The sequence below is a fragment of the Oncorhynchus keta genome, chromosome 1 (assembly GCF_023373465.1).
Source record: "Oncorhynchus keta strain PuntledgeMale-10-30-2019 chromosome 1, Oket_V2, whole genome shotgun sequence".
Classification (NCBI taxonomy): Eukaryota; Metazoa; Chordata; class Actinopteri; order Salmoniformes; family Salmonidae; genus Oncorhynchus; species Oncorhynchus keta.
In genome coordinates, this window is record NC_068421.1 from 99,807,637 (window position 1) to 99,820,722 (window position 13,086).

The 13,086-nt window shown below is 44.7% G+C and overlaps 1 protein-coding gene across 5 annotated transcripts in view; it reads left to right on the plus strand.

The window, feature by feature from the left end:
* The first annotated feature begins 2,800 nt into the window (after positions 1 to 2,800).
* si:ch211-121a2.4 (transmembrane protein 205) overlaps positions 2,801 to 13,086 on the plus strand; it is a 42,337-nt gene continuing 32,051 nt past the window's right edge. For all 5 annotated transcript variants that reach the window (XM_052468871.1, XM_052468874.1, XM_052468876.1 and 2 more), the window contains exon 1: positions 2,801 to 3,352. In XM_052468871.1, coding sequence (XP_052324831.1) covers positions 3,260 to 3,352 — 93 coding nt within the window. In that variant the 5' untranslated portion in view covers positions 2,801 to 3,259. The remainder of the gene's footprint in view (positions 3,353 to 13,086) is intronic.

Sequence of the window (13,086 nt, forward strand, 5' to 3'; positions counted from 1 at the left end):
AGCAAACATACCGTTTTTACCATCCATTGAGAATTACAAAAGTTCCTCAATGTATTTGAAAAATATTCCCAGCTCTCTCCTTTTTGACCACTCATGTCATGCTCGGATCCAATGGAAACGTCATAAAATAGGGCTACCTGATTACTTCCCATCTCTTGATCAAATAGCCTACAGCTGTCTGTCCCGAGCTCACAGGCAGGGGAAACAAATGAGAGCATAGGGCCTCCCCCAGACCAAGTTGCGAGCATTGGGCCCCCAGACCAAGTTGCGAGCATAGGCCCCCCACCCAGACCAAGTTGCGAGCATAGGGCCCCCCCCCCAGACCAAGTTGCGAGCATAGGGCCTCCCCCCCAGACCAAGTTGATACATAGGGCCTCCCCCCAGACCAAGTTGCAAGCATAGGGCCCCACCCCCAGACCAAGTAGATACATAGGGCCTCCCCCCCAGACCAAGTTGCAAGCATAGGGCCTCCCCCAGACCAAGTTGATACATAGGGCCTCCCCCCAGACCAAGTTGATACATAGGGCCTCCCCCAGACCAAGTTGCAAGCATAGGGCCCCCCAGGCCAAGTTGCAAGCATAGGGCCTCCCCCCCAGACCAAGTTGATACATAGGGCCTCCCCCCAGACCAAGTTGTTACATAGGGCCTCCCCCAGACCAAGTTGCAAGCATAGGGCCCCCCAGGCCAAGTTGCAAGCATAGGGCCTCCCTCCCAGACCAAGTTGCGAGCATAGGGCCCCCTCCAGACCAAGTTGCGAGCATAGGGCCCCCCAGACCAAGTAGATACATAGGGCCTCCCCCAGACCAAGTAGATACATAGGGCCTCACCCCCCAGACCAAGTAGATACATAGGGCCCCCCAGACCAAGTAGATACATAGGGCCTCCCCCCCCAGACCAAGTAGATACATAGTTCAATGCAGACAGGCCATGTGCGATTCATATGATAATTTCAGGATATTTTATACCTGCAGGCCACAATGTTTTATTTGTTTGCTTTAGGACATTTTTACACATTTGCAATAGAAGTTACTTTTTAGGTTTGTATCACTTTCACTTAGATATCATTTTGATTAACCACATGAATGATTGAAAATACATTTTATTAACCAAAAAGGTGCATATGAAAGCGATAACTGCAGATCAGTAGAAATGACAGCCTAAGATAAAATTCACATGAAAGGTTGCAGACTCCTCGTGTTGCCCATTTACCACCACCTTCAGGAGAGTAATGCCAGAATCAGAGAAAGCCAGCAGGACCAGAGGATGGTCAGGTTAACATCTTGATCTCTGGCTCCCTCCAGTCATTTATGTATTATTTCATCTAACAGGGAGCTTAGCACACATGGGGTTCGGGAGCGTAGCGCATGTAGTTGATTTGACTCCAACAAACGATGTCCACGAACAAAAGACACATTTAACATTTTTAACCAGTCCTTGGTCAAAAGAACCGACAACTATCGGTTGTCATGACCCTCTTTGGGTACAGCGAGCACCATCCCCCCAGTCTCCTAAAACCAGGCTGCTGTGGTCAGAGGTCGTAAATTCCAGGAGATTATCTCCTCATGGCCACAGTATATAGAGAGTGAGTTTTCATAGAGAGAACAAAGGGATTTCTTCCACCTCACAGAACTGGAAAACCGAACAACATTTATGTTCTGGAGAATGTATAAAAGATCAGTGAAGAATCCAGCTACGAACTGGTCCGTTGGGTAATATTTTGTGAAACTCATGGGCGACAATATGGCCACATTACCATAAATGTTTATACAATAGCTTCTGATATGAGGCTAATTGTTGTATAAGATGAAAGAGGATGATACTCTTTGTGAAATTGTGTAATGTGATTTTGGACTGTTTAATGAAGGAAACTCCAATTCCCTTTGGATTTTAACTAAATCAGAAGACCGCCCATGAGCACAGTTACGGTCTGGTGTCCTGGGACAGGCCCTTTTCTGCTCTTCCGAATAAAACCCGGGTTTTCAATCACCAGACCAGCTCACCTCAATTACAAGATGGTGAAAGGTTGCAGACCAGCTTACCACAAGAGGGCCCAGGTTTGAGTAGAGACCATAAACCTAAGGTTTGAGTAGATGGCTGAATCTTTTAACCATACCACGTGGTTAAACTCTTAAGACTATCGATACCGACAGAATAGAACAAGTCTTCGATATTAATTAATAGTCTGCAGGTAGGAATTCGGATCATTGAACGCGAAAACCAACAGCCAAAATATCTATCCTATAACGACATGAATGAATGTCACTGAACCAGCCATTCTAACCACGACAGAGAGAGAGCGGACAAACTCTCCAACAGAAACAAACGTTTCAGAGATACCGACGACACACTGAGCGTAAATATATATATTGATTGCAATAATTCCCGAATGAGCGTTCATATGCGAAGGATTAGCATTTCAATTGTTATAATTATCACTGTCTAACAAGCTGCCATTAGGGCACATCCTCCTTTCTTTGTAAATATACTGCTCAAAAAACTAAAGGGAACACTAAAATAACACATCCTAGATCTGAATGAATGAAATATTCTTATTAAATACTTTTTTCTTTACATTGTTGAATGTGCTGACAAATCACACACATTATCAATGGAAATCAAATTGATCAAACCATGGAAGTCTGTGTTTTAACTTTAATGTGTTGGAGTCAATGTTTAAGTTTATTCTTTGAGCTGTGTCTAGAGATATTTCTTTGCATATGTAATTGTATTGGGTTGTGTTGAATTGCGCTTTTTGACTGCAAGTCCCAGACTGCCTTGCGAGAGGAATGAGTGATAACGCGCCAATTATGTGCAGGTGCGGGTGATTGTGGCTGACTTTCCGACAGCATCTTACCTGCATTGCTCAGTACCAAAACAATTGTTGTTAAATGTAACGTAAACAAGTATTCTTACTAAAAGAAGCTTTCGTAGCAAAACCGACATCTCGAGTCATTACTAAGAAGTTAGTTCATCTAAAATTTGGTGCCGAAACCCGGGATATGAGCTGCGACGAAGAAGTGGCTGAAATGGCTGAGGAGGAACGTCGGCATGAAGCAGAAAGAATGAGACGAAAGCGGGGTACCATTCGAGGCGCAACAACGCAGATTTTGAATCAGATTGACGTGGAAACATCCCAGTCAAATCCGGATACCGAGTACATTGTTGGAATTGTTATCAGCTAAGGAGGACAGTTTGTTTGAACTCGATCGTGGAATTGAAGTTAACGCCATTGGACGGATTGGAGGCAGAGATTGCATGCATGGAGGATTATAAAGAGCGCATTATCATGCTGAAGAGTCGTGCACAAAGAGTGATAACGAAGAAACCGGATGTCAATCCACTACCAGCCCGGGTGAGTGACACCAACTCAAACATATCACAGAGACAATCAGTCAGGCTACAGACGTTGATTATTGAGAAATTCTATGGAGTATGTGGCAGGAGTTTTGGAGCCAGTATGAGACTGCTATTCACAACAATGATTCACTGTGTAAAAAATAAGTTTTTTTCTGAAAACATATCTCACTGGACCAGCTGCAAAGGCAGTATGGCAGTATCAGGACTGATGTTGACAGTAACTATGATGCAATCGCTCTACTCAAGAGCAGATTTGGAAGGAAAGACCTTGTGATTAGTGCTCATATGTCAAAGCTGCTGAATCTCACACCTGTGAAGAAATCCTCTGATCTAAATGCATTGAGGCAGCTATATGATGAATGTGAAATTCAGATTAGGAGCCTGGAATCACTGGGTGTAGTGTCAGAAACCTATGGAAGCCTACTATTCCCAATCTTACTGCAGACGATTCCAGAGGACATAGCTCTTGACTATAGTCGTCAGAAGGGAGTAGATGATGAATGGAAAGTGTCTGAGATGATCTGTTTCCTACAGAAAGAGGTTCAGAGCAGGGAGAGAGCGCTACAAATGACAAGATCATACAACCAACAGAAAGAGAGCAAACCATTGAACAAGTCATGCTTCTCCAATGAAATGAAAACCAGAAGACCCAACATGCCCTCTGCTGCAGCACTGCATACAGCCAGCCAGAAGGAACAGCAAACGTGTCTATTCTGTGACAGTGCAGATCACAAATCAGAAAACTGCCCTGACTACAATATTGCTACACGCAAAGAGAAACTAAAGAACATGGTGCTTTGTATGTTTAGGACAGAGACACAAAGCAAAATTCTGTAAAGTCAAAGATGTATCGTGTGCAACATGTGGAAGCAGACATCACATTGTTGCGTGTACCAGTAAGAGGAGTGAGGTGCAACCCCCTACTGTTTCTGAAGCAGACATCACATTGCTGTGTGTACCAGTAAGAGGAGTGAGGTGCAACCCCCTACTGTTTCTGAAGCAGACATCACATTGCGGTGTGTACCAGTAAGAGGAGTGAGGTGCAACCCCCTACTGTTTCTGTAGATGCTGTTGTTTCCTCAGTTATTACCCATTCAGTGAAGATGAAACCAGATGAACAGAACACTGTGTTGCTACAAACGGCAAAGGCATGGGTAGAAGGCCCATCGGGCAGGAAGATAGCTCGTTGTTTACTAGATGGAGGCAGTCAGAGAAGCTTCATACATGAGAACCTTGTGAAGGGCTTGAAGCTACCAGTAATCAGACAAGAGGCACACTTCACACGTTTGGCTCCTCTGCCCCAGCAACGTCCCAACGCAACACAGTGAAAGTCATCTTGGAGAATGTCTGGGACAAACAGCAGAGAATAGTGAGAGAGGCAATTGAAACCCCACAAGTGTGCACAGCTGTGATGAAGGTTCCTGGTGAACAGATTCAGCATGAGCTCAGTAAAAGGGGACTGCAGCTCGCAGACTTTCCAGGAGATGACAATGATCCCGAACTCTCTGTCCTGATAGGAGCAGGCTACTACTGGCAGATAGTATCAGGCAGAGTGGAGCGACTGACGGAGACGCTAGTTGCTTTAGAGAGCACCTTTGGATGGTCGGTGTAGGGACCCGTGTCCATGTCAAGTGTCGCCGAGGCAACCTGCATGTTCATCCCACTTGATGAAGACACACTAGTCTCCAAGCAACTGCATGCATTCTGGGAGCATGAGTCTCTGGGTATTCTAAGCGAGAGGACACAGAACTCAGAGGAAAACGAGGCTCTACAAAGGTTTGAGGAAACAGCCACCTTCAAAGATGGGCAATACCATGTGGAGTTGCCATGGAAACGAGAAATGCCAGAACTCCAAGACAACTATAGAATCGCCAAGAAACGGTTTGAAGGTCTGAAGAAAAGACTGAAGAAGGATGTGACGTTGTACAGCAGATACAATGAAGTAGTAGAGGACTACTTACAACAAGATATGGCAGAGGACGTGCCCAAGGACAACGCATCAAGTGCAGACAACGTAAAATACTACTTACCTCACCATGCAGTACTCCGAGAAGATAAGGTGACAACAAAACTGAGAGTGGTGTTTGATACCTCGTCCCATGAAGATGGCTGTCCATCTCTCAATGACTGTCTACTCACAGGACCGAACCTGAATCCGGATCTGCTCAGCGTTCTGATAAAGTTCAGACTACATGAGATCGCATTCATGGCAGACATCAAGAAAGCTTTCCTGCAGATATCCCTAGCAGAGAGAGACAGAGACGCCGTGAGATTTCTATGGCTCACTGGGCAACCAAGGGGAGAAAATGAAGAGGAGCTGCGTGTGCTGAGGATGAAAGAGTGGTATTTGGAGCTTCCACAAGTCCATTTTTGCTGGCAGCTACAATCAGGAAGCGCCTGAAACCATATGAAACAGAACCAGAAGTTGTAGAGATACTGAGAGAGTCACTCTACGTAGATGAGTTCATTGCAAGTTCACGCAATGTTGAAGAGGCTTAACTTGTAATATAATAATAATAATAATAATATATGCCATTTAGCAGACGCTTTTATCCAAAGCGACTTACAGTCATGTGTGCATACATTCTACGTATGGGTGGTCCCGGGGATTGAACCCACTACCCTGGCGTTACAAGCGCCATGCTCTACCAACTGAGCTACAGAAGGACAACAACTGCAAAGCGAATGCTGTGGATTGCAGGCATGGACCTCTGCAAATGGATGACCAATTCTCCTGAATTGAAAACAAAATGGGAGTATGAGGACACTAAGGATTAGTGCTGAAGGTTTTAGGTGTGGAGGCCGGAAACGGATGACTTTGTTTGACCTCAGGCCGTTACTGAGCATTCTAAGGCAAAAGCAAAACACAGAGAAGTGTTCTGCAGTCGTCTGCACGTATCTTCGACCCTCTTGGTTTCTTAACTCCCTTCACCATCAGGATCAAGTGCATGTTCCAGGACATGTGGCAGAGGGGACTCAGCTGGGACGAAGAATTACCACCTGATCTGACACGAGAATGGCAACAGTGGTGTTCAGAACTACCCCAGTTACACCAGCTCACCATACCAAGGTGGTACAGAACAGACATGCGGCCACAGAATAACCACATCCTGAAACTACATGTGTTCTGTGATGCTAGTGAAAGGGCTTACGGTGCAGTAGCTTACTTGCAAGGTGAGTCACAAGACAGGGAAACAACAAGTCTAGTCGCATCCAAGTCCAGGGTAGCCACACTTAAGAAAATGACGCTGCCACGCCTGGAGCTCATGGGAGCTGTGATTGGAGCGAGACTAGCAAACAACTTGATGACCACACTGAACATGGAACAAAAACAGATCAAAATGTGGACAGACTCGATGATCATGCTGCATTGGATTTGCAGCTCAGCTCAGAAATGGAAACAGTTTATTGCGAACAGAGTGACGGAGATCCAGTCCTTGACCAATCCAGAGTCATGGTCACATATTGAAGGGAAAACTAATCCAGCTGACCTCCCTACCAGAGGACAAACTGTTCGAAACTTGACACAGAGCGAGCTATGGTGGAATGGACCGAGAATTCTGACATCCCCCAATCAGTCCGAAGAGACTGATAACAAGGTTCCGGAAGAGGTGAATATAGAACTCAAGTCCAGTTGCCAGGTTACTGTACAACTCGCAGCAAACAGCACAGAACCTGTGTTGGAGCTTGAAAGGTACAGCAAACTGAAAAGAGTGTTCAGAGTCACCGCCTGGATAAAGAGGTTCATAGCCAATGCTCATACAACCATAAAGATGCAAGGTGAACTGACTGCTGACGAACTGTTCGATGCAGAAAGGTACTGGATTAAGGTAACACAACAACAGTTTGACAGGAGATCAAACTACTGAAGGCAGGAAAGCCTAAACAATGACTGTAAAATCAGAGAACTGAAACCTTTCCTGGACGAACACGAACGACTCGGTGTAGGAGGAAGACTGCAACAGTCCAAATTCACATTCAGAGAGCAGCACATGGGTTCTGCCCAATAAGTCCAGATACTCAGAAATGCTGATACAGTACCACCATGAGAAGGTGATGCATTCTGGAGCAAGTGACACTCAGCACCCAATGTTAAACAAGCGGGAAATGAGACGCAGATGGAAGTACAGGCAGTGACTTGTGACCAGTTTCTGGAACAGTTGGTGAAGAGACTACTTGCTGGATCTAAAGTCAGCACACCGCTGCAACACACCCAGACAAACCTGGAAACTAGGAAAGATTGAGGAACTCTTTCCAGGCCGAGATGGCCTAGTTAGATCATGTTCAGTACGTACTGCTTCAGGGACTTTGTTGAGGAGACCTATTCAGTTGATATACTGCCTAGAGATCTAGATGAACACAATTGTTCATCGGGGGGGGGGGGTGTAACTTTAATGTGTTACAGAGTCAATGTTTAAGTTTATTCTTTGAGCTGTGTCTAGAGATATTTCTTTGGATTTATTTGCATATGTAATTGTATTGGGTTGTGTTGAATTGTGCTTTTTGACTGCAAGTCCCAGAATGCCTTGCGAGAGGAATGAGTGATAACGCGCCAATTATGTGCAGGTGCGAGTGATTATGGCTGACTTTCCGACAGCATCTTACCTGCATTGCTCAGTACCAAAACAATTGTTGTTAAATGTAACGTAAACAAGTATTCTTACTAAAAGAAGCTTTCGTATCAAACCCGACGTCCCGAGTCATTACTTTGAAGTTAGTTAATCTAAAAGTCTGGATTTGGAGTCCCACTCAAAATTAAAGTGGAAAACTACTTAGCCCACTAGGGCACATGCCCTGTATCATTTATTTGTAAATATATCTATTTTGTTTGTTTGTGTGATGCATTTCTGTGAATTACTTAGTAAATCAATTATTTTAAGACAATTGATGTATGGATGACTCAGTGAAGACTGGGTTCGTGCAGATAACCAACTATTTACAATGTAATAATTCATTAATCAGAAGACTGATCAGATATTTTCCTTAGTGCCCTGACTTCCTTAAGTGATTACAGTTACATGATTAATCAGTTTAATCACATAACAAACGGCGACGAGGCGCGACAGACGGCGACGTTACCAGAGAGACGCGACAGATGGTTAGTTGCCAAAGGAAACACCTAGTTAAGCTGCAGCTGGCCCAGAACAGAGCGGCACATCTTGCTCTTAATTGTAATCAGACGGGTGATATAAATACCATGCACGCCAATCTCTCTTGGCTAAGCGCTGAGATACTAACAGCATTACTTCTTTTTATAGGAAACAATGTGTTGAAAATCACAAATTGTTTGCATAGTCAATTTACACACAACTCTGCCACACACACACACACACACACACACACACACACACATCCCACCAGGGATTTTTTCAGTCCACAAATCCAGAACAAATTCAAGAAAGTGTACAGTATTATATAGAGCCATTATTGCATGGAACTTCCTTCCCATCTCATATTGGTCAAATAAAAACCAGATAAAGCAACACCTCCCGGCACAACGCCTCTCCCCTATTGGACACAGATAGTTGGTGTGTATTGATGTGTATGCTACGTGTGCCTTTAAAAAAAAAAAAAAGTTTTGTCCTTGAGCTGTTGTTGTCTATTGATCTGTATTATGTCATAATGTATTATGTTTCGTGTTCTGTGTTCTGTGTGGACCCCAGGAAGAGTAGCTTCTGCTTTTGCAACAGCTAATGGGGATCCTAATAAAAATACTAAATATCTACAGTAGCTTTGATTGGACTGATCATGTCAACATCATACTTTCTAAATCTTAGCTCGCACTCATGAATCAAATCAACAATCTACTGGGAAATCCTTTTAAATCCTTGTCATATGAAGAGAAGTTATAGATAAAACTTGAGCTCATCGGCCATAAACATTACACAAATTGCAAACGCATATTCAACAATGAGTGGTTTGGAAGGAATCAGTGACTAACTCCAAGCATTGCAAAGCAATCACTAGCCTGCTTTTCAGTGGAGTGGGTGCGTGGTCCCAAGTCTGGGTTTAATGGTCTCTTTTCCAAGCTTAAACCGATAAACATTCAACATTGGCCATGCTGTCAATCCAGCATGACTTCTGCTCAAAACAACAGGAAACTCGGGGCTGAGAAAATACCTTTCAAATGGTCAAATAACTCGCAAGTTGGGAACTCGGGCCTCTTTCTAGAGCTCCGATCTGAAGATCACTGACATCATTTAACCTTGTCGGGAACTCAGGCCTCTTTCCAGAGCTCCGATCTGAACTAACCCTAACACTAGTTTTGCCTTTGTTTGATGGCACCATGGACCTTTTTATTTTTATTTTTTTATTCTTGTACTCATTGGTTCACCTTGTAGACCCTAACCTGAATTCTAACCTTAACCCCTAGTTACCCCAATCCCTCACCCTAACCCTGAGACCCTCATGCCTAAACCTTACTTATTGACCCTAACCCGACCCTAACCCTGACCCCAACCCAACCTGAATTCTAACCTTAACCCCAAGTTACCCTAATTCCTCACCCTAACCCTGGGACCCCCATGCCTGAACCTAACCCTAACCCTGACCCCAACCCAACCTGAATTCTAACCTTAACCCCAAGTTACCCTAATTCCTCACCCTAACCCTGGGACCCCCATGCCTGAACCTAACCCTGACCCCAACCCAACCTGAATTCTAACCTTAACCCCAAGTTACCCTAATTCCTCACCCTAACCCTGGGACCCCCATGCCTGAACCTAACCCTGACCCCAACCCAACCTGAATTCTAACCTTAACCCCAAGTTACCCTAATTCCTAACCCTGGGACCCCCATGCCTGAACCTAACCCTAACCCTGACCCCAACCCAACCTGAATTCTAACCTTAACCCCAAGTTACCCTAATTCCTCACCCTAACCCTGAGACCCTCATGCCTAACCTTACTTATTGAACCTAATTCTAACCTTAACCCCAAGTTACCCTAATTCCTCACCCTAACCCTGGGACCCCCATGCCTGAACCTAACCCTAACCCTGACCCCAACCCAACCTGAATTCTAACCTTAACCCCAAGTTACCCTAATTCCTCACCCTAACCCTGAGACCCTCATGCCTAACCTTACTTATTGAACCTAATTCTAACCTTAACCCCAAGTTACCCTAATTCCTCACCCTAACCCTGGGACCCCCATGCCTGAACCTAACCCTGACCCCAACCCAACCTGAATTCTAACCTTAACCCCAAGTTACCCTAATTCCTCACCCTAACCCTGGGACCCCCATGCCTGAACCTAACCCTGACCCTAACCCCAACCCAACCTGAATTCTAACCTTAACCCCAAGTTACCCTAATTCCTCACCCTGGGACCCCCATGCCTGAACCTAACCCTAACCCTGAGACCTTCATGCCTAACCTTAAACCTTTAGACCCTCATATCTGATTTTAATTTCAACCTGGACCTGTATTTTAACTCTGACCCTTATGGTAACCCCAATCTGAATTTGGACCTTAACCTATGGCTTTCAAATCTTCCGCTTAATTTCTAACCCTAACCTTATGTCCCTACACCTCCATATCTAATTTGAATCTCTACACTCTCTATATCTATTTGGATCCCTACACTCTCTATATCTATTTCAATCTCTATATCTATTTTAATCTCTAGATTTTCATATCAAACTTTTTCTCCTAGACCACCGTTCTGAACTTGGCACTTGGTCTTTATTCTTAGTTTAGAATTTCTGGCTTTTAACCTAAGCCCCATTTTAAATGTCGGACTCTGGTCCTTCTTTTATATTTTTTTTATTTTTTATATTTTTTTAGTCATTTAAAGTATATTATACATACGTCTTACCTATTTATCCTAAAGGGGTTGCCTGTGCCAGTGCACACCAGATTAGTCTGTCACTTATTGACCCTAACCCTGACGAACACGGAAGTGAATACATAGACAACATGGAGTCAAGAGAAAAGGATCCGATGGGGAGTATACTCCTAGGTTGCACTATGCTTTGCACATCCGTTGACAAGCGGACCTTGACATCAGGACCACACCACTCGATATGGACACATGGCAACCAACCGAGGACCAAACCTGCATAAGGTGCGCAACTCAAGGGATTTTGCCTGATCCTACATCGAGTTTACAGACCTACCTAAACTCTACCATTCTAAAAACTATACCTAACCCTAACCCTAACCTTAACCATCCTAAAATCCTTACCTAACCTTAACCCTCACCCTAACCCTAACCTTAATCTAAATATTAAAATACTATATCTTACCCTAACCTCAACCCTAACCTTAACCATTCTACCAACTATACCTAACCCTAACCCCTACCCTATGGACAGACGACTTTTTAACCCAACCAATGGGTTAATCTACAAGTGGGCAACCATGGGGCCTACAACCTTGGCCGGCCGCGCCTGGACCCCTCCGGCCTACGCGCACATGAGTGGAGTGCACCCCCTCCCTTCCCCCCTCCGGTTTCCACGTGTCAGAGATGGAAGTGGATCAACCGACTCAAAACTAGAAACCAAACAACTACTCCCTCTTCACATACCCATCTTGGCCTTCAAAAGGAACACACAAAACCCAGGATTCCTTGGTCAGCAGCCACCTCTAAAAACAAAACACAAACCAAAGAATCTCACCAGGACTCACAGACAGAGGATGGACCTCCCTAACCCCTCGAGGACCAACACCACTTCCAAAGGGAACCAATGCCAAAAGAACTCTCCCTAGAAGCGGATCAACCTGACCATACCTGATGGCCTACCCCCACCATACAACTCACCCAGCTACCGAGTGGCTACTCGCATCCAGAAGAGACTACGGTCAAAACAACTACTCCCTCTAACACCGATCCTGGCCTTCAAAAGGAACAAAAAAAAACAGGATTCCTTGGTCAGCTGCCACCTCTAAAAACAAAACACAAACCAAAGAATCTCACCGAGACTCACGGACCAAGGATGGACCTCCCTAAAACCCCTCCAGGACCAACACCACTACCACGGGCTGGACCACCACTGAGGCTTCCAGTACAGCGGAGGAACATCTGGACATACACTGCACCTGCACCTTACACACCCCACATCCCATATAAAAAATAGGGGGTCATTCAGACCACAAAAATAGGCCTCCAATAGCACTATAGAGTTACCGTGACCACGGACTCTCAAAAAATACTTACCTTTAGTTACTTTTACTTACACATTATTAAAATATATATATACTAACCCTAACCCATATATATATATATATATATATATATCTTTTTTCTTTTTTAGTTTCTGGAAGTAAGACTTACCATGACCATGGACCCTTGACGAACAGAAACAATGAAATAGAACACAAATAGACAAAATTCAAACAAAAAAAACCTTCACCAACCTACCATCCTTCCAATAAAAACACTCTCTTGGAGATACCCACCAGCACCCCCAACAGACGAGAACCTTTTTTCCAACTACTCTGGGGACCCCGACCTTGGCGATTCCCCCGCAGCGATAGAACCCTAAGCAATTAGGCCCTTCCATACACCAAGCAAGAAGACAGGAGGATATGGATAGACCGGACTCCTTCGGACCTCTCGGGGTTCTGTTGGCAGACCAATCGGCTCAACCCTCCCATCCCCACAAAAACAGGAGACTCGCGTACCGCGCTGGACTATCTACCCCAGTTTAGAATTGGATTGGCAGTATGTTCAGTAGCGCGTGTTTTCATCCTAGCGGGTTGGGGCAGTTAAGTCCTCGAAAAGTGG